General features: G+C 40.6%; 1 protein-coding gene across 5 annotated transcripts in view; it reads right to left on the minus strand.

Moving 5' to 3' along the window:
* Positions 1 to 23023, minus strand: part of STARD9 (StAR related lipid transfer domain containing 9) — a 244365-nt gene that overhangs the window by 135419 nt on the left and 85923 nt on the right. For all 5 annotated transcript variants that reach the window (XR_012159442.2, XM_073348593.2, XM_073348592.2 and 2 more), the window contains exons 8-12: positions 16147 to 16216; positions 3374 to 3446; positions 2401 to 2468; positions 855 to 952; positions 212 to 409 (exon numbers count right to left, since the gene is read on the minus strand). Coding sequence is in view for 4 of the 5 variants with exons in the window: in XM_073348593.2 (XP_073204694.2) it covers positions 212 to 409; positions 855 to 952; positions 2401 to 2468; positions 3374 to 3446; positions 16147 to 16216 (507 nt within the window). In the remaining variant the exon portion in view is untranslated. The remainder of the gene's footprint in view (positions 1 to 211; positions 410 to 854; positions 953 to 2400; positions 2469 to 3373; positions 3447 to 16146; positions 16217 to 23023) is intronic.

Here is a 23023-nt window from a genome sequence, read left to right on the forward strand (position 1 = left end):
AAGCCCCAGTCTTAGAAAGACACATGTTCAATCTTAAATTTAGTTCCACTGACTTCCTTCAATGAGATTATCCCCTGTGCATGAAATTAAGCATAGGTGAAAAATCTTTGCAGGACAAGGCCCAAATGATGCAATGGACCTCACACCACAGTAGTGGTTTATTTTTCAGTATACCACACCACATATGAAGTGAACAGAAAGCTGAACTCACTGGCGATCATGATGGTTTTGGAGTTGCCCCCTAGACTGTCCTTCAGAAGCCAGGTGAGGATGGAATCACGGTACGGGATGTAAGCCTGACGCCTAGGCCTGGTGACGCTGCCCGGAGGGTGACTGCTCACATGGCTGTCCCCTTCACTAGTTATGCTGTTTATACTCTGGCAGCTGCTGAACAGCTGAGAGTTTTGTGCTGTAGGTAATACAATAAATATTTTCTGAGAGGGATTATCTTCAGTGGGCTCAGATAGCAATTTCTTGTCTTCTGCATTTAGTGTGTCTTTATTACTCTCAATTCTGCATCTTAATTGGCTGAGATGATAAAAATGTCATTAGTATTGTATTTTACAGTGTCCTGCTGGCTGTCCTCTGATATTAAAGTATTTAAACCATTATCAGTTGTTTATCTGAAAACGCTTTTTTAGAAATCAGTTTAAATATCACTACATTTTTTCTAATGATGGCTATTTTCATTCTATAACGTCAAACTAGTACATGAAGGGGCCACCGAGCTGTTCTCCTCAGCTCAGTATTCTAAATCCAATACACTTTTCAAATACAGCACACAACAAGGGGTCTCGTGGCTTTGTGCATAACTATCTTTCAAAATAAAAAAATATTCATTTTATTACACATACCTAAGGTGGAGATGACAATTCCCAGAGTAACCAATGACTTGTTAATGTTGGCACCTTCTGTAATTCGATCTTTGCAATAACTGGGATCAGCTCTTTCACTAAGACACATATCGGGGGACAAAATACAAACTGTGTGACTATACTTAATATTTAACACATGCCAGGGCAGGCCTGAACGAGAACATGTTCTTCTCAGGTACAAGAATGGAAGAATTCAAACCTCAGAAGTAAACAGTATATGCTTTGGGCATTTTACATAAAATACGTTCCTCTTATGCTACTTTTTAAAGGGCAGCAATTCAAGGTTACACTCTCACCACATCCACATGTGCCCTTTTTAAAGGCAGAGCTCAGCTGAGACAGAGACACAACAATGGCGCTGCAAATGGCTAGTGGAGGAGGAACATAGAACATACTTTCTTGTTCCCTCAGTGCATCATGCAACCCTGTTTAGCACTGAGTCACTGAGGGTAGCGACCTCGCTGGGGACCAGTTCTTTTTCCGAGTGTCCCTATGAGGGGAAGTGGTGGCTCGCTTCCTGGAAATTTTGGAAGACTGAGCACTCCCTTAGCAGAGGTTTTGCTTGGGGAACCATCTGCTGGTGTTGAGTTTGGTCCTTGAGGAGTAGGCTGAAGGGACTTTTCTATTAAAATCATCTTGAGGCAGAGATCTCTGTCATGCCGTGCCCTGGCTTTGAGGTTACTACAATGGGCACATTTTTGAGGGATATGAGTCTCCTCCAAACAACAGACACATGATGAATGGCCGTCAGAGACTGGCACTTCCTCACAGCAAGAGTTACAGCGTTTGAAGCCGGGAGAGCCAGACATTGCAGTTGATAAAAGTTTCCCAATGGGGAACAGGAGGTGGGGGGTGGGAGTGGCGATAACAAATAATTTTGGGGTTGGGAGGAAGAAACGGTATCTAAGAAAACAAGACTTACGAAACTACAACTAATCTAATTATTTCTATAGAGAAAAAAACGAAGAGGCAGCACGGCCACTGAGCTCCGTTTGCAGCCGAGGACGGTTGAGGCCATGCGTATGCTACATGAGGTGCCAACGGCACTGCGAGACGACTACTGCGCACGCACGCCCTGACCGAGCACGGCTACCAAAAACCTCCGATCTGCGGTGCAGGGACGCACCGACATCTGACGTGGAGCACCCACAGCGGGGGACACATCTTGAAGAACGCTTGTTACTGCACAAGGTGAGTAACTTCCTCTTTTGCTCCCTTCTGTGCAGTGTGATAGTGGGGAGAATACTGGTCTTTGTTCACAGTTATTGCATATGATTTTGTGAGTCCATTGCTTGTAATGGATATTGGTCCAATGAAACCCTATTACCAAAACAAAACAATACATGACAGAGTGACAACTTCAGCTCAATATCCTCCTTGGTTTCATATACAGAAGTCATACTTAGCTCTATTAAAATATTAACTGCTGTGTTCCATACAACTGATGATGATGATTTTAAAAATGGAAATTACGTTTTACAAAACTACATTAAAATAATGCTTTTTCCCTTCAGTTCATTATTACCTGCCTGCAAGGTCCACCAGGTTGATCCTGCTTGCAATTTCAGAGGGGAGATTGTTCTCCAGTATAGCCTGAAGGGAAAAATAAATCAAAATTTTTCAATTCAAATATATGAAAATACAAGAGGCTACGTGTTCTATTGAAGAGTTGTATTTCTGGCACTTCTACTTATTATGTGACCTTAGGCCATATAGTACAGTCAAAACATCAACCCAGTAGTTCTCTTAACTTACATGCAAAGCCCACTCTTATGATCATTTTCTCTTGAGCAAACTTCACTGCCTCGTGACTGTATGAAAAGATTTTCTTTTAGACCTGACAAAATCACTATTACTATATTCCAAGGTTCTTTTGTGAAACTGCTGAAAAATATCTTGAATGTTCTAAAATTAGAGGATGTTAGAAGAGCGAGATGGAAAATATCTATTAGATCACTGAGACCATCTTCCTGACCGTGTAGGATACAGTCCCCCAGAAAAAGGATGTATTGTATCAGATACAGCACACTAGGCACCAAGATGCTTAGGAGATGAATACGGAAATCCCAGAAAGTCAAAAAATTCAGGAGGAGGCATTAAAATGCTACTCTTTATATTAACATCCTAATCAGTAAGTAGTAGCTACAGAGTACAAAAGGTAGTGAAACTGCAAACACATTGCCACGTGAATTTTCACAACATTGTTGGGGTGGTATTGTAATATAAAGATCAGTTTTCAATTTAAATTTTTTTCCTTTCACAAGGAGTCTTTGGCTTCACTCCTAACCATAAGCAGGCACAAGGAAACAAGGTAACTTCAACAAATACAAAGCCTTCAAGTTGGTGTACGAAGCGTAACAAAATTTGCAGTATGATCCAAAGGAAATAAGTAGCATAATTTCTACCGAGGTTACTGTAAAGTAGAACAAACTCTGCACAGTATGCTAAACAATGTTCTTTGGGAGGAGAAAAAAAGGAGATTGGAATTTTTAGCTAACCTGAGTGTATTGAATGGTGAAGATGGCATGGGATCTGCTGCTGGCATCATGAACACGCGTAGCTGCTGTGATTCTACATAAAAAGTGCACACAAAAAAATTCAGTTGGGACAGTTCATGTTTCTGAAGTACAAATACAAGATTCATCTGATTAACGAAGGCTAAGACTAAAGAACTGTAGCTTTAAATACAGTGGCCAGATTCTTAGATCTGGCCAAACTGTGCCCAGTACAACATCTGAGAAGGTGGAGGGCAAAGGTGAATTAAAACCACCTTTGCATTTTGATCCAGGAGGCAGTCAAGAGACATACATTAGAACAGCCTTCAGGTACATATTTATGGTGTTAAATAAGACCTGAATACAGCTTGAAAGTATAAAGCAAGGTTACTCACCTGTACAGTAACTGGGGTTCTTCAAGAGGTGTGATCCCTATGTGTATTCCAGTGTGAGGTGTGCATGTACTCCAGGTGCTTGGGACTGGAAGATTCTTGCTAGCAGTATCCATTGGTCCACACCTGCACCCTGCTCCTCCTCCTGGGCACAAGGGAAGGTGCAGACCAATCGCCCCTCCAGTTACCTTTCTACTACAAATAGCCCTAATATAAGGCTCCGCAGCACAGGAGAAGGAGGCCAGATAGTGGAATACAGATAGGGACCACACATATCAAAGAGCTCCAGTTACCACACAAGGTAAATAATCTCACTCTCTTCTTTAAGCAATGGTCCCTATGCATATTTCACTGCGGGTGATTCACGAGCAATATTTGTTGAGAAGGAGGGTGTAAGGAACTGTGCTGGATCAATGATAGGAGGACTGCTCTGCCAAAGAATGCATCAGCTGTAGAAGCTTGAACCAGGGTATAAAGTCTTGCAAAAGTGTGAACAGAGCCCTATGTTGCTGCCTTACAGATTTCCAGGAGAGAATCTTGAAGTGAGACTACTGCCGCAGTCTGAGGTCTAGTTGAGTGGGCCCTGACACTTTGTGGGGGAGGGGTCACTGTTAACTCATAACAAAGCAACATACACGCTGAAATCCATTTGGAAAAGTCTCTGAGAAGAGATCTCTTCCCCTCTCATACATTCCACAAAGGATTCAAATAGTCTAGGTGATTTCCTAAAGGATTCTGTCCTAGGTGGAATGCCTGGGCATGACAGACATCCAGAGAGTGACGTTTCCTAATCTCAGCGGTGGCACAAATTTCAGGAAGAACACAGGTAAATTAAGTGAGTCGTCTGTGATGAAATTCCAAGATTACTCTGGGGGGTGAATTTTGGGTATAATCTCAGGGACACTTTGTATCTATTGAAGATAGTGTAAGGAGGCTCAGCCAAAAGGGCCTCCGGTTCACCTACTCTTCTTGCTGAAATGATGGCAACTAGAGAGGCAACCTTCATAGATAAGTGGGCTAAGGCAAATAATGCTAAGTGATCAAATAGAGCCTTCATTATAATATTACATTACTTAATTAATTATATATATTATTTTTGTAGCTTTTTTTAGCTGTTTTATTAATAAAAGGAGATGTTTTTGAGTATGTTGGGGTTTTTTATTAATTTATATTTAATATTTATAATTTAATTTTTTATCATGTTAAAAACTTTGTAAAAGCATTGCGACACTCAAAGGGTTAACAAAGAAAGTTAAGACTGACAAGATGGGGGAGGTAAAAATCTTTTATTGGACCAAATTTGTTGGAGAGAGAGAGAGAGAGACAAGTTTTTGAACCACTCAGAGCTCTTCTTCAGACCTTCAAAAGTCAGACATTCAGACTGTCAAAAGCTTGTCTCTATCATCCATTAAAAGATATTATTACCTCATTCACCTTGTCTCTCAAATGTCCTTGGGCCAACATGGCTACAACTACACTGCCTAAAGTTAAGACTGCCAGGAGATGATGGCTGCTGCCCAAAGAGTAGTTGTGTTAGCTTTGCAATTTTGAGTTGAAGGTTTAGATGGATTTTTAGTGGATTTTTTTTTAAAAGCTAATTTATTTTATCCATACATTTTCTTATTGTTTTTAATTTTGTGGGTTTTTAGGTTATGTTGTAAATTGTTTATTATGAGAGACTAAATAAATATTTTAAACTTGCTTGGCTTAGCTTTGCTTTCTGAGCTTTTGAATTTTTTTAATTGGTTTTATACTTTTGAAGGGTTTTTTTAAATTACAAGTTTTGAGCAACTGACATATTTAAGTTGCTCACATTTTAAAACTGCAATATTTATTTCTATATTAAAGCTTGAATAAGTGTTTTGTTTTTTGTTTTTTTTTTAAACAGGTGAGAATTTTTTGGGCCTGGGCTTTCATAATTGCTATATTTTAGCAATATTATGTTTTACTGCTGATTATTTTATAAATTACATTTTAAATATTTAAGACTTTAGTAAGCTTATTGTTACATTAATTTTGTTTGACAAGCAATTTTAGTTGTTTTATTTTTTAAATTTAGCACTATATTTTCTTTTTTGCATTCAGGTTAATTTTTTATGAGTACACTTAGAAGCAGCTAGGCTCTACTTTTTTTTTGTAATTTTGATTAGATTATTGATATTTGGATAATTCTGATTATTAAGGGTTTACTAGGCATGACTACACCAAGTGATACTGCTATAACTGGGTTTTATTATTAAATTAAGCATTTAATATTTAAATGTTTTTAATACTTCATTATTTAGGGTGTTTTGAGCTTTGCCGTGTTAATTAGTACAACAGTTTTTTTTAACTGCACGTTTCTATAATTACTTTAATTTTTATTGTTTTAGAAGACACTTAAAATGTTATTAGCTACTAAATACTGGGATTGTAATTTTCTTTATTTTATTTTTTATAGTAACACATTTTTAGCTTATTTTTTTGATGGCTTTAAGCTTATGTTTTGTTTTTGCCTTTATTTTTTAAACTTAGTACACTTTACGTGCACAGCTGTTCCCACTAAATACAGTCCTTGACGGATGGCTGCTTTTCACTTTGGATTTATACAAATAGGTAATATAGATTATTGGGCGGGGCAGGGGTGTGTGTGTGTGTGTGTGTTTATTTAACCTGTCAGAATTTTTTATTTATTTATTTTGTTTGGGTTTTTTATAACTACTTTTTATGCTTTTTGCATTTATCTCTCAAGGTGGCACATTTCACTAGTAAAGTTTTAGATACTAGAAATAATCCTTGTGAAACTGCTGCCTAGATTTAGGCTCTCTTTGCATTAGGGTAAAAAAACGCAACTAGATACTACTTTTTTCCACGGAGGCCAATGGTTCCTATTTTAAAAAAATTTTAGTTGCATTTAACAGACTTTTGATGTGCATTTATTTATGGCATTTAACAGACCTTTGCTGTGCTCTGTCAAGTGCTTTTTCTTTTTCTTTCTTTCTCTTTCTTTATTATTCTCCAAAGTTCCTTCTTTACCCTGGTCCCAAGCCTCACCCTAATACTTCTCTGAGTATTCCAACGGGTCCACCTTCAGATTTAACCCACTTCTCAAATGTGACACGAGCTTTTTCAATATTAAAACCTTTAAACTCTTTCAGAGTCATTTCCCTTAATGCTAGGTTGCGACCCTCACACTAAGGGGTGTATACATTGCTTGCTTTAGATGGGTGGCTCTGAATCATGGCACCACTATGTTGGGGTGGTTTCTGAGACCTTACCCACTCAGTACCTATGAGAGCAAGAACTCATTTGGACTATGAACCCATCACAGAGGTTTCTTCACAGGCATACAATCAAAGTACACTTGAGTTGATCAGGCTCAGGGTATAGGGCACACCACACATCCTAAGTTACAAAGAATACTTCTTCTTTTATATGCATTTCCACATTACATTGCATTACATGTTTTGGACTGGCTTGGTCACCAGTCCCTGTACAGCATGCTCTGTCCAGGAGGAGGGGGTTTGAGGGGGAGGGAGAGAACTACACAGTGTAACCAGTCTGTTGTTATAAGATACTAGGCCTGGGAAAAATGAGGTAGGTGGCCACCAAATTGATACCGGAGTCCTGAACAAGTAGATGTGGTAGAGGGACTAATGCTCTTGAAGGTCATGTCAAAAGTTTTTCCCAGTAGGAAGCTGCTGTGGGTGGAAAGAGGACAAGGAGGGATGTTATGTTTGCTACATTGCATCCTCTGACACTTCCTGCGTGGCCTGTAACCCTTTTGATGATAAAAGGGTTGAGGGGCTGGTCATTGTTTGTAGGACTGAGACTTGTGGTATTTCCTTCATGGAGCTGGAGTGTAGGTAACCAGGGAAAGGAGGGTTGCCCTTGAATCGTGTTAAGGAATGTAACAACTCATCTGCCTTTTCACTAAACAAACTGTTTCCCTCAAAGGGTAGATCCTCCACTGTGGATCAGACTTCATTGAGAAATCCAGAGGATTGGCGCCATGACACCTGACACGATTACAGAATTTGCCATTGACCAGGAGGCTGTATCTGTTACAGCAACTGAACGCAGGAAGGACAATCTGGTTAGCAATTCACCTTCTTCACTGAATGCCTGGAGCTGCAGCCTATGTCCTGTAGGAGTTTGTTAGTGAACTCCACAAACTTACTATAATTTAAAAAAAACAAACATATTTTGACCTCAAGGCTTGGTAGTTTGCTATGTGGAACTGTAAGCTCAAAGTAAGTATTTTTCTCCCAAAGAGGTGTAAGTGTTGAACTTCCTTATTGGAGGGAGGAGATCCAGGGTACTGTTGTCTGCTTCTTTCAGCGACAGTTAGTATGAACAACAAATTTGGAGTGGGGTGTGTAAATAAAACTTCTGCTAAAAACTGGCACAAAATATTTCTCTCTCTTTCATCTTGGAGTATGGCATAAATGGCCAGAGTGTGCCAGACTGTCTTGGCCAGATTTAAGAGGACTTCCTTAATAGGAAAAGGCCCCTTACTGGGATCAGTGCTCTAGAGAATGTCAGTAGTTGATGAGGGGTGTCCTGCATTGCCTCCACGGAGAGCTGGAACATGTCAATGATCTTCCTCAGTAGATTCTGAAATTGCCTGTAGTCATCAGGTGGTGATAAGGCCAGTGCAAATACCTTGTCTGTGGATAAAGATGACAACTCAATCGGAACTGGTGGTTCTGCCTGATCCAGCTCTACACTTAACTGCGCAAACTGTCTAAAAACTATTACTCAAAAGCTATTTACAGATAATCGCAGTTAGACACTGAAGAAGTTAGCTAATGCAGTGGACACTGAAGAGGTTCTGTCTCAGTCCACAGGCTGTAGAAAGAAACTGGAGAAGTGGTTGGTCCACACAGTCCCTTATGCCCTCTGTTCAGAGCACAAGAAGGAGAGAAGGAGAATGGACCAACGCATGCTGCTAGCAAGAATCCCTCAGCCTCAGGCACATGGACACCACACAACAGGATACGCATAAGGACCATTACTTAGGTGCCTGTTCGCGAACGCAAGAAGCCTGGGAGGAAGAATTGGAAGTCCTGGCACAGTCAAGGAACTATGATGTGATTGGAACAACAGAGACTTGATGGGGTAACTCACATGACTGGAGCACTGTCATGGATGGGTATAAACTGTTCAGGAAGGACAGGTAGGGGAGAAAAGGTGGAGTAGCAGCACTTTATGTAAGAGCAGTATGATTGCTCAGAGCTCTAGTATGAAACTGGAGAAAAGCCTGTTGAGAGTCTTTGGGTTAAGTTTAGAGGCGAGAGCAACAAGAGTGATGTTGTAGTTGGTGTCTGCTATAGACCGCCAGACCAGGAGAATGAGGTAGATGAGGCTTTCTTTGGACAACTAACAGAAGTTTCCAGATCACAAGCCCTGGTTCTCATGGGGGACTTCAATCACCCTGACATCTGCTGGGAGAGCAATATAGCAGTGCACAGACAATCCAGGAAGTTGTTGGGGACAACTTCCTGGTGCAAGTGCTGGAGAAACCAACTAGGGGCCCTGCTCCTCTTGATCTGCTGCTTCAACCAGGGAAGAATTGGAAGAGGAAGTAGAAGTGGGTGGCAATCTGAGCAGCAGCAACCATGAGATGGTCGAGTTCAGAATCCTGACAAAAGGAAGAAAGGAGAGCAGCAGAATACGGACCCTGGACTTCTGAAAAGCAGACTTTGACTCCCTCAGGAAACTGATGGACAGGATCCTGTGGGAGGCTAATATGAGGGGGAAAGGAGTTCAGGAGAGCTGGCTGAATTTTAAAGAAGCCTTATTGAGTGCGCAGTGTGCAGAAAAAATAGCAAATATGGCAGGTGACCAGCTGGCTTAACAGAGAAATCTTCGGTGAGCTTAAACACAAAAAGGAAGCTTATAAGAAGTGGAAACTTGGACAGATGACATGGGAGAGTATAAAAATATTGCTTGAGCATGCAGGGGTGTAATCACGAAGGCCAAAGCACAACTGGAGTTGCAGCTAGCAAGGGATGTGAAGGGTAACAATAAGGGTTTCTACAGGTATGTTAGCAACAAGGTGGTGGTCAGGGAAAGTGCGGAACCCTTACTGAATGGGGGAGGCAACCTAGTGACATATGTTGTGGAAAACGCTGAAGTACTCAATGCTTTTTTTGCCTCTGTCTCTACAGACAAGGTCAGCTCCCAGACTGCTGTACTGGGCAGCACAGTATGGGGAGGAGGTGAGCAGCCCTCAGTGGTGAAAGAACAGGTTAAGGACTACTTAGAAAAGCTGGACATGCACAGCACAAGTCCATGGGTCTGGATCTAATGCATCTGAGGGTGCGGAGGGAGTTTGCTGATTTGATTGCAGAGCTGCTGTCCATTATCTTTGAAAACTTGTGATGATCAGAGGTGGTCCTGGATGATTGGGAAAAGACAAATATAGTGCCCATCTTTAAAAAAGGGAAGAAGGAGAATCTGGAGAACTACAGACTGGTCAGCCTCACCTCAGTCCCTAAAAAAATCATGGAGCTGGTCCTCAAGGAATCCATTTTGAAGCACTTGGAGGAGAGGAAGGTGATCAGGAACTGTCAACATGCATTCGCTAAGGGCAAGTCATGCCTGACCAACCAGATTGCCTTCTATGAGGATACGGGGAAAGCGGTGGACATGATATATCCTGACTTTAGCAAAGTTTTTGATATGGTCTCCCACAGTATTCTTGCCAGCAAGTTAAAAAAGTATGGATTTGATGAATGGACTATAAGGTAGACAGAAAGCTGGCTAGATTGTTGGGCTCAACGGCTTCATGTCTAGTTGGCAGCCAGTATCAAGTGGAGTGCCCCAGGGGTCGGTCCTGGGGCTGGTTTTGTTCCCCATCTTCATTAATGATCTGGATGATGGGATGGATTCCACCCTCAGCAAGTTCGCGGATGACACTAAGCTGGGGAGAGAGGTAGAGATGCTTGAGGGTAGGGATAGGGTCCAAAGTGACCTAGACAAATTGAAGGATTAGGCCAAAAGAAATCTGATGAGGTTCAACAAGGACAAGTGCAGAGTCCTTCACTTAGGACAGAAGAATTCCATGCACTGCTACAGGCTGAAGACCGACTGGCTAAGCAGCAGTTCTGCAGATAAAGGACCTGGGGATTACAGTGGACGAGAAGCTGGATATAAGTCAACAGTGTGCCCTTGTAGCCAAGAAGGCTAACGGCATATTGGGCTGCATTTGTAGGAGCACTGCAATCAGATCGAGGGAAGTGATTATTTCCCTCTATTCGGCAATGGTGAGGCCACATCTGGAGTACTGCGTCCAGTTTTGGGGCCCCTACTATAGAAAGAATGTGGACAAATTGGAGGAGTCCAGCAGAGGGCAATGAAAATGATTAGGGAGCTGGGGCACATGACTTATGAGGAGAGGCTGAGGGAACTGGGCTTGTTTAATCTGCAGAAGAGAAGAGTGAGTGGGGATTTGATGGTGGCATTAAACTAAAGGTAGAGGAGGCCTGGGATTATTTTAAATCAAAGCTGTAGAAGCTATCGGAAGCCTGCATCCCAAGAAAGGGGAAAAAATACATAGGCAGCAGTTGTAGACCAAGCTGGATGAGCAAGCATCTCAGAGAGGTGATTAAGAAAAAGCAGAAAGCATACAGCGAGTGGAAGAAGGGAGGGATCAGCAAGGAAAGCTACCTTATCGAGGTCAGAACACGTAGGGATAAAGTGAGACAGGCTAAAAGTGAAGTAGAGTTGGACCTTGCAAAGGGAATTAAAACCAATAGTAAAAGGTTCTATAGTCATATAAATAGGAAAAAAACAAAGAAAGAAGTGGGACCGCTAAACACTGAGGATGGAGTGGAGGTCAAGGATAATCTAGGCATGGCCCAATATCTAAACAAATACTTTGCCTCAGTCTTTAATAAGACTAAAGAGGATCTTAGGGATAATGGTAGCAGGACAAATGGGAATGAGGATATGGAGGTAGACATTACCATATTTGAGGTAGAAGCGAAACTCAAATAGCTTAATGGGACTAAATCAGGGGGCCCAGATAATCTTCATCCAAGAATATTAAAAAGAATTGGCACATGAAATTGCAAGCCTATTAGCAAGAATTTTTAATGAATCTGTAAACTCAGGGGTTGTACCATATGATGGAGAATTGCTAACATAGTTCCTATTTTTAAGAAAGAGAAAAAAGGTGATCCGGGTAATTATAGGCCTGTTAGTTTGACATCTGTAGTATGCAAGGTCTTGGAAAAAATTTTGAAGGAGAAGGTAGTTAAGGACATTGAAGTCAATGGTAAATGGGACAAAATACAACATGGTTTTACAAAAGGTAGATCGTGCCAAACCAACCTGATCTCCTTCTTTGAGAAAGTAACAGATTTTTTAGACAAAGGAAACGTAGCGGATCTAATTTACCTAGATTTTAGTAAGGCGTTTTATACCGTGCCACATGGGGAATTATTAGTTAAATTGGATAAGATGGGGATCAATAGGAAAATTGAAAGGTGGATAAGGAATTGGTTAAAGAGGAGACTACAATGGCTCCTACTGAAAGGTGAACTGTCAGGCTGGAGGGAGGTTACCAGTGGAGTTCCTCAAGGATCGGTTTTGGGACCAATCTTATTTAATCTTTTTATTACTGACCTTGGCACAAAAAGTAGGAATGTGCTAATAAAATTTGCGGATGATACAAAGCTGGGAGGTATTGCCAATTTAGAGAAGGACAGGGATATCCTACAGGAGGATCTGGATGACCTTGTAAACTGGAGTTATACTAATAGGATGAAATTTAATAGTGAGAAGTGTAAGGTCATGCATTTAGGGATTAATAACAAGAATTTTAGTTATAAGCTAGGGACACATCAATTAGAAGTAACGGAGGAAGAAAAGGACCTTGGAGTATTGGTTGATCATAGAATGACTATGAGCTGCCAATGTGATATGGCCGTGAAAAAAGCTAATGCGGGCTTGGGATGCATCAGGAGAGGTATTTCCAGTAGGGATAAGGAGGTTTTAGTCCCATTATACAAGGCACTGGTGAGACCTCACCTGGAATACTGTGTGCAGCTCTGGTCTCCCATGTTTAAGAAGGATGAATTCAAACTGGAACAGGTACAGGGAAGGGATACTAGGATGATCCGAGGAATGGAAAACTTGTCTTATGAAAGGAGACTCAAGGAGCTTGGCTTGTTTAGCCGAACTAAAAGAAGGTTGAGGGGAGATACGATTGCTCTCTATAAATATATCAGAGGGATAAATACTGGAGAGGGAGAGGAATTATTTAAGCTCCGTACCAATGTGGACACAAGAACAAATGGATATAAACTGGCCACCAGGAAATTTAGGCTAGAAAATTAGATGAAGGTTTCTAACCATCAGAGGAGTGAAGTTTTGGAATACCCTTCCAAGGGAAGCAGTGGGGGCAAAAAACCTATCTGGCTTTAAGATTAAACTCGATAAGTTTATGGAGGAGATGGTATGATGGGATAACATGGTTTTGGTAATTAAATATTCACGGTAAATAGACCCAATGGCCTGTGATGGGATATTAGATGGGGTGGGATCCGAGTTACCCAGGAAAGAATTTTCTGTAGTATCTGGCTGATGAATCCTGCCTATATGCTCAGGGTTTAGCTGATCGCCATATTTGGGGTCGGGAAGGAATTTTCCTCCAGGGCAGATTGGAAGAGGCCCTGGAGGTTTTTCACCTTCCTCTGTAGCATGGGGCACGGGTCACTTGTTGGAGGACTTTAAACTACAATTTGAGGACTTCAATAGTGCAGATATAGGTGTGAGGTTTTTTGCAGGAGTGGTGGGTGAAATTCTGAGGCCTGCGTTGTGCAGGAGGTCAGACTAGATGATCATAATGGTCCCTTCTGACCTAAATATCTATGAATCTATGAACTACACATAGGGGGTTCCAAAGAGGATGGAGGTAGGCTGTTCTCAGTGGGAGCAGATGACAGAACAAGCAGCAATGGTCTCAAGTTGCAGTGGGGGAAGTCTAGGTTGGAGATTAGGAAATACTATTTTACTAGGAGGGTAGTGAAGAACTGGAATGGGTTACCTAGGGAGGTGGTGGAATCTCCATCCTTAGAGGTTTTTAAGGCCTGACTTCACAAAGCCCTGGCTGGAATGATTTAGTTGGGTTTGGTCCTGCTTTGAGCAGGGGGTTGAACTAGATGACCTCCTGAGGTCTCTTCCAACCCTAGTTTTCTATGGTTCTATGATTACTTGAAGAAGAAGGGAATAAATTATATTTTTCATCCCCATGTGCCTGGAATATACTGGGCCAGGGCCTTGGCCCTCACTCTGGCTCCTCTGCACATCCCCAGAAGAGCAAGCATGCCAGAAAGCTGCCCTAACAGCTGGCTGATGCCAGCTTCATGACATCCTCTGTCACAAAGGACCTGTTAGGGCACCTTTCTACCTCATTTTACACCACCAGAGCAGTGCAAGAGGCTGGAGCGAGGGCCAAGAATTTGGCTCACCATATTCAAGGGAGGTTGGGAACAGTGTAATAGAATTGAAAAATGGAATTCATTCAACAGGTGTAATTGAAGTGAGTGAACTCCCCACTCCTCCACCATGGGCAGACTGCATACCATACAGTTCAGTGTATCTACTTATTTTCTTTATCACAGTTGGCCCATGTCCAGACTTTGGGTCCAACAATTCATGACTAAACTACAATATCAAACTTAGCTGTGGTAAGGTAAAAAATTGCAAAGCAGCAGCTGGAAGTTGGTGCCCCACAGCCCAGCTCACAAGTTTTTCACCAAGCTGAATCTAATCCTCTCAGCCACTGCACTGTGAGGCTGGGTGCTAGCTACCAGCTGCCAGGACACTGAAGAGGGAAAAACTACACCCTCCCACTCTGTCTGGGTCCAACTGATAGTATCCTCCCACTCTTTTTATTGGTCAGCCATGTCAAAAGGAGGAGGACTTTGCTTAGGGTACCGGTCAGTTCCCAGATCCCTCTCTTGGTCACACTTAGGGCTTGACATTAATAGAAAAATTACCCATTGCTGACAATGGCTATCAGCTTCATGTGCAGTGTGGAGCACAGTTTAGCACGGGTTCAGCTGCATCTTTGGCTGATAACAGGATGTTTGAGTTGTCTAGAGTCTAGGCTATTCACAGCCCATGTGTGGATTTTTGTGGGTGGATGTTATAGTGGTTTTTCATGTTTTATTGCTTGTGGCATGTAGCATGTGCTTTATTATCTTTCAGTGGCCCTGCTGACATCATTTTGGTTTATTTACTTTATTTTTCAGGGTTGAGAAGCTGTATTTTTGTGTGCTGTGGTATTTTACTTTTCTTTTACGCATTTGAGACTGGGTCTGGCATGCTATACAGAAGAACCTCGCTAGTAACTATGAAATGCATAGGTGAGGTGAGGCGGGGGAGTGGGGCAGGGAGCTTGGCTGCTGGTGTGTGTAGAGCACCCACTAATTTTTCCCAGTGGGTGCTCCAGCCCCAGAGCACCCACAGAGCTGGCACCTATGGCTGTGGTCTCTGCACAGAGGTGAAATTCACCCTAAGATTATGGAAACATTTCAGCCAGAAATTGTGGGTGCATTTTTATACACCTAGGATTTTTGCAGACAATTCTTGCACCTACAGTTTTGCTTGCACATGTTGCTAGGACTATATTTTGTGCATGCAAAAATTCCAGTGTTTGCTCCCAAGTCAGGTAATTACACGTAGCTGCTTGATTGGTGTACAAACACTGCATCGTAATTTTAGAGGCTAGTTTAAGGACCCTTGAAAATGTGTCCCTTTATATTAAAGAAATTAACCCAACATAATTTTAAATTTCTGCTATTTTTATTAGATCTTTTCCATAGGAAAGGATGGTACAAATGGCTTCTGGCCTGTTTTTACAATAGTTCTACCCTGTGGTCAGCCTGAATCACATGATAAACATACATCAAACAGTTTGTAGTAAAGCACAAATGTGTTGTGATTTCAGTAGTCACAAACTAAACTACACTGAAACTGAATTGAAAACTATACCATTTGAAGAATGGAGTACGTGGAACATACAGATTTACTTGGTTAGAGCAAAACATCTCCCTATAGTTCACTTTTTATCCTGTATAAAAATTATATTATGTGTAAGTCAGCATACAACCAGTTTTGTCATAATATCTATGCAAATAATCTTGTAATGAGCCCTTGTAACAACTATTTAAGAGCTACGTGATGATATATAGTATTTTTTCAGAGAGTAATTTGGAAACCTGATGTCATCGCATAGATCAATCATTCTTCATTTCTGTTTAAAGTTAAATGGCAAGCGTGTAACATTGTCAGAAAAATCAGTAGTTGTGTCATCAAAACTGGGATGAAACAGGAGATACAGAAAAATGGTTTTGAGTAAAAAAAAAAAAAAAAAAAAAACAGAAATACCTGTTGGCTATTCCTTCTTCCAGAAGTTCTATGACTTGTTTGTAGTCGGTAACTAAATGCTGAGACAATCCTGTCAGAGGTTTAAAAAGTGAGAGACAGAGACAGAGAGAGACTGTTAAACAGGTTTTACTCTGGAAATATTGTTTCACTCTAAGTCTCTTGATTCAACTATGCAATAGGGTCACTACCATAACTGGGGAGTACAAAAATTCTGTCTGAGATTTAGACCTCGTCTACACACAATTTTTGTATCAGTATAACTATTTTGATTAGCTGTGGGGTTTGTTTTGTTTTGAAACCAAAATAGTTATACCGGTACAACCCCTAGTGTGGATGCAGTTATATTGGTATAAAAATGTCTTCTACCAGTCTAGTTTATTCCTCTTCCCATATAGGAATAAGTTAGAGTGGCATAAACATTTTATATGAATGTAACTGCATCCACATGAGGTTGATTTTTTTTAATCACTTTAACTACACACTCAGTTGAAGTGATAATTTTTGTGTGTGTAGACAATCCTACAGCCATTGCTTCTGCAGATGTAAAGTATAAGGTTCAGTCCAAATGAATCAGAGAATGAGAAAGTCCTCTTGTCTGGAGTCTTTGGTGCACACTTCATTAGCTAAATACCATACTGTGAACCTGTGACATTTATCTGTAAACTAACCCCTGGACAAAATTCTGTGTCCTACTCCGCACCAAAGTGCATCCTGATTATGATCCCAGAAAGAATCAAGCATTAATGTAGCTGCCCTGAGAAAACCAAAAATGGGGGTGAGGGAAGTCCATCAGCCAGGAATGAAACCCACTAGAGGGCAGTATGCTGCTATGGTGTAACTTTATTTAGCATCTTATACAATGTAAATTGTAGCAGACACACGAAGTTGGCTTCAATAGACTTACTCCTCGGATGAAACTGATCTCACATGTTTGCACTGTCTTATTTTTGGCAGCTGTAGAATCATGGGAATCCTAGGCCTCACCGTACAAGGCGCTATAGAAAATAATCTTTTCCCAAATTGTTTATCATGAGGTAGAGTGAAGTGCGCCTCATATTTTTTGTTGTATTTCATCAGTACAACAATCCAGGAAACATATTTTCTTTTTAATATGTGCCATAGAAGTGTGTATAAGGGGGAGGGGAGGAAATGGTATACTTTGTTACCATAAAATAATTTATGGTAAGAATATCATTTCTTAAGACTATTTTAAATGAGCTAGCAAATTTACATATACACACCCGTTGGCACCATGAAAAACAAATATATAGTTCTATTGGAACATCTTATCTGCAGGAAACAGACTTTCAGTGATAGGAATCAACACCTAATGCCACACCTTCTAAAGAGACCCCCTTCTAAAAGGTCTAATTTTTCTAATTAAAATGATTTTCCTATCAAGTCAAGATCAATTGCTTACCCTAGTCAATAATTTAAAAGCTAAGCAAGACTCAAATGGCTATTTTAGAGATCATAGAATCATAGAATATCAGGGTTGGAAGGGACCCCAGAAGGTCATCTAGTCCAACCCCCTGCTCAAAGCAGGACCAATTCCCAGTTAAATCATCCCAGCCAGGGCTTTGTCAAGCCTGACCTTAAAAACCTCTAAGGAAGGAGATTCTACCACCTCCCTAGGTAACGCATTCCAGTGTTTCACCACCCTCTTAGTGAAAAAGTTTTTCCTAATATCCAATCTAAACCTCCCCCACTGCAACTTGAGACCATTACTCCTCGTTCTGTCATCTGCTACCATTGAGAACAGTCTAGAGCCATCCTCTTTGGAACCCCCTTTCAGGTAGTTGAAAGCAGCTATCAAATCCCCCCTCATTCTTCTCTTCTGCAGGCTAAACAATCCCAGCTCCCTCAGCCTCTCCTCATAACTCATGTGTTCCAGTCCCCTAATCATTTTTGTTGCCCTTCGCTGGACTCTCTCCAATTTATCCACATCCTTCTTGAAGTGTGGGGCCCAAAACTGGACACAGTACTCCAGATGAGGCCTCACCAATGTCGAATAGAGGGGAACGATCACGTCCCTCGATCTGCTCGCTATTCCCCTACTTATACATCCCAAAATGCCATTGGCCTTCTTGGCAACAAGGGCACACTGCTGACTCATATCCAGCTTCTCGTCCACTGTCACCCCTAGGTCCTTTTCCGCAGAACTGCTGCCTAGCCATTCGGTCCCTAGTCTGTAGCTGTGCATTGGGTTCTTCCGTCCTAAGTGCAGGACCCTGCACTTATCCTTATTGAACCTCATCAGATTTCTTTTGGCCCAATCCTCCAATTTGTCTAGGTCTTTCTGTATCCTATCCCTCCCCTCCAGCGTATCTACCACTCCTCCCAGTTTAGTATCATCCGCAAATTTGCTGAGAGTGCAATCCACACCATCCTCCAGATCATTTATGAAGATATTGAACAAAACTGGCCCCAGGACCGACCCTTGGGGTACTCCACTTGATACCGGCTGCCAACTAGATATGGAGCCATTGATCACTACCCGTTGAGCCCGACAATCTAGCCAGCTTTCTACCCACCTTGATAGTGGGACAGAGTCTATCCTCAGATACTAATAGATAAATAGACTCTGAATGAGGTCAGAATTTGGCCCAAAGATTTGTTGTAGCCATTTAATACCTGACCCAAAGAAAACAAATTCTCACACCAGCATCACATTCACCCACAACTAAAGTAATCTCATCAATGGACTAAAAACATGCAAAATTACAAGATGGTTTACAAAGCAAAGCATTTATTCTACTGTTTGACATTGTATTAGCTATATGTTAACTCCAAAAGATGTAATGACATTTTCCTGTCTGAAAAACAATAGCCAATTACTGTTCAAACAGCACCAGCATCTGCAAATCTACAGAATATGGAAAAGTGCCTTATATTGTTTCTCTAACTCACTTTCAAGGGTTTGTAATCTTGTGAATAAAAAACTAGCTATGTGATGGGAAGGCACAGTTATATTTATTATAAAATTTCCACAGTTCTTACCCATTACATTTATGTTATTGTGGACACTATTGCCTCCAGTATAGAAATTAGTTGATCACAGCACACAAAGGTTTATTATAAAAAGGCAAAAGAAAAATTATTAATGTTGTTGGAGAAGGAATGCCATGAAGTGCTCTTTCTGCTACTTGGAAAAAGAAAGTCTGTTTTCAAGAATCACAGAAAGATGACAAAAAACTCTGTCTGGACTAGAAATCTCTCTCAAACTAAGACAGTATCTGCCTCAGAAATCTGTCTCAGAGTAACAATATAGATTGCATCATTTCCTGATTTAAAAGAGGCTGATTCCTTAACAGTGCAACCATCTGTAAGAGAGAATTTTGAAACCATTCCAATCTGAAGCACTGAAACAGTTTCAGCATTTTAAATGCTAGAAACGTGCAGCCCTTAATATATATATATATATTATATATATATAAAAATGATAGTCTGGAATCTATTCAAAATACTTAGTGCTGGGATTTCCTGACTGGACTAGCAAATGGAAAATGCATTACCTCTAATATGAAAGTAACTAGGCAACCCTAAAGGATTTTCTCTTTGGTTCCCTTCCTTGTCTGTTCTTCATCCAAGTATTGACTTCTATACACTAGAGACTACTGAAACAAACTATCTAAGTGACACCTGCAGTATATGAGGAAGCCCCTCCCCAACACTAAAATGTTTCTGTTACCCCTAAACTGGTGAGAGCTCATACGTAACACGTATAACGCAAGTACAGACGCAAGTCTTCATATACTGCAATGTACTGTGAGATAATGGGAAATCTTTGAACTTTGCCTGTGTTCATCAGTTTAACAATACTCATTTGTTCCATTCAGCAAATTGTCTGGTAGAGGGGTGCAAAGTAAACCATCCTCCTATGCAACTACAGGCTATAATTATATGGCTAATTCAGAAAATATATCCACCCAGCTATCAGTAACAGGATTCCTAGGGTGTGATCCTGAAGAGACTCCACATGCAAAACTTCTGTGGATTTCAAAGGGCAAGGGCTTACATAAAAAGACTACAGGATCATACTGTACATTACTGAACTCTCAGAATATTGCTGAAACCAATAATTGCTAAGCAGCCCTTAAGCCACAGAGGTGTAAACCACTTTATTTTCTGAGTTAGAAGTTCTTTAAAATCAAGCCACTTGTACTGATCTGCAGCATGAAAAATGTCTGAACGCTCTCACCCGTCGTCTGACATGTGAGCTAACAAGCACACTTCTGCAGGAATCCATGTGATCACCTTCTCTATCAATCTCCTACCAAAAAACAAAATAATGCCACCTCCCAAAAACAAACAAACCATACACACAAATGCAATACATATGGCATAAATGGTTATAGTTGTTAAACACACAACACACAGTAGTATACACATAAAGAACTATGTCATGTGACTACATACCCCAAGATACTGATTCATCAGTATCAATTCTATTTATGTGGTACAACAACAGCAATGTAATGCTACCACATGACACCTCAAACAAGAAGTTATTTCATTTTTAACTCATCCAGCCATTTCTTTCTAAAATTTTGAATCACGTTACTTATTATAAGCAGAGCTGCAAGTTCCTTGCAGAGATTTTTATTGGAATTTATGGGTTTGTCATGGGACAAAGATAGCAGGAGTAGGGCTAATAGAGTGCCCAATGTGGATTTTCTCATGTGACCTGAAATGGCACTTTCTGATTTTGTTAACGGGTTTATATTATACTTTTCTCATAGTATAAGGTAACAAAAATTCAGGGAAGGGAAAATTTTAAGGGAAACAACAGAACTGCAACATTATAAAGTCACTATCCTAGTTACAAGCAATATTCTAGGTAACATCTGGGTATTGAATTCTTATTTAAAGAACCAACAATAAATATAAAATATCAGAACTAGAAGACAAAGGATAGATTTATCTAATGAGGAACTATCTGGGAAACAACTGCATAACTTCCTACCACAGGGTTAGCTGGGACATTAAGAGATTCATTCATGTCCCAGATATGACCTGGTTTCCTCCCAGATCAAGAGAACTCTGGGATTTGTCACCTAGGAACCACTGGAGATGTATGCCTGACAGCAAAGCAAACAGGGAAAGAAACAGTCTAAAGCACTCTTCTCAATGTGGGCAACGATCAGGAAAAAGCAGCAGCTCCTGGTCGGGCTCTACAGTAACTAGGCTCTGGGTAAGATCTGTAATGAGGTTCCCAGTTGAGAGGGAGCCAGGGAAGGAACACAGAAAGGGCCACAGTGAAGGCCAAATGTGTACGCTTCTCCTAGATTTCCAAGGATTACAGGTTTGCCATACTGGATCAGACCATCAACTCATTTATTTTTCAATCCTGAATTTAGTAGGATGCTGGTGGTACAGAAAGTCATAGTTAAAATAACCAGAATGCTACCTGGCCAATCGTGTATAGGAGGTTTGTGTGTAAAATCTCCCTATTGGCTCTGCTGGTAATCAGTTTATTCTCTGAGACATGGAAACTGATAACAATGATCAGGTGATAAAAGCAATATTACAGGACATACTGATTATCAGGAAACTAGGCATCAGAATTTCATGTTTCTTTTACTTGGCTCTGTCACTGGATGAACCTGGGCAAGTCACTCAACCTCTTCTCTTCAGTTTCACTATCCGTAAATTGTGAATACCATTTATATATTTCACGGAGATGTTGAGAGACTTAACTTATGTTTGTGAAGCACTTTGAGATTCTTGGATGAAGAATGCTATGTACTATTATTATATCTTGCAAAGCCAAATTAAATTGACTACAAATGTTGTTAGTAGTTCTAAAATTATCCAGCTCTTTCAAAAATCCAGCCACGGAATTTATCTTGATTTTCCATTTCCCTTTCCCTCCCTCTCCTAAAGAAAAAACCCCCACCAACCTGCGTAAGTCAGGTGACACGATAACGGCAAACAGCAGGAGAAGGGGTAGAGGAGAACAAAGGAAACTTACAAAAGGAAAGGAGATGTTTTAAAAAGCAGTATTTGATCTGACATGACAGAACCAATACAATTCTGTCTTATGTGCATTTTACACATTAAAGGAATACTTCCTAGGCGTCAAACATATTACAATCCACTTGGCCAATAGCCAAGACTTGGCACGGTCAGTAATTCCAGAAGCAATTTGGAGTTCTGCCCACTGTGTAGACATCGTGTTTAGCAGCACATTAAAAGGGAAATGGGTGTATTTACTTTCCAGACAAACCCACCCATATTTATAATTTGCATCGGTTTCGAAAGGTCTCTTCTTCCATTCCTGACCATTAATATATTTTATACGGTTTTAAGATCACTTAGTTACTTCTACTGCCTATAGTGCGCTGATTCTGTAGAAACCACTTTCTGTCAATCACTGACCAAACGTGTTACTTTTCAGAGGGCAAACTCAGTATAATGCACTCTCAAACGATTTAAGCACCAACAGTTTACTTTAAAATATTACACTTCTGACAATAGGGCAGAGGCAAAAGGGAAGAGAAAGAAAAACCAGAAGAGGAAAAACCGGAAAAGCAAAAGAAGGTAAGAGAAAAGATAAAGACTGAAAAGAGGAAAACAGAACGGAAGAAACAATTTTACAAAAAGATGTAAGTTTGGAAACTTAATATAAAACTGCATTACAATGTCTTTATAACTACAGCAAACATGCATGTGAAAGTCAGCAGATTAGAAATCTGTAACCTAGTAATTCCAATGGAAACAAGTACATTGTTTCACAAAAAGTTTCTGACATGAATCTGAAGCTTCTGAGGATTTACAGGCAAACTGCTATCAACTAAACAACCATTTTAGTTTGAGGAAAGGGGTTACTCCCATTTTCTGCTATGCTTAGTAGGAAAGAGATTTCTTCCTAGTA

This window comes from Lepidochelys kempii, chromosome 6, assembly GCF_965140285.1.
Source record: "Lepidochelys kempii isolate rLepKem1 chromosome 6, rLepKem1.hap1, whole genome shotgun sequence".
NCBI lineage: Eukaryota > Metazoa > Chordata > Testudines > Cheloniidae > Lepidochelys > Lepidochelys kempii.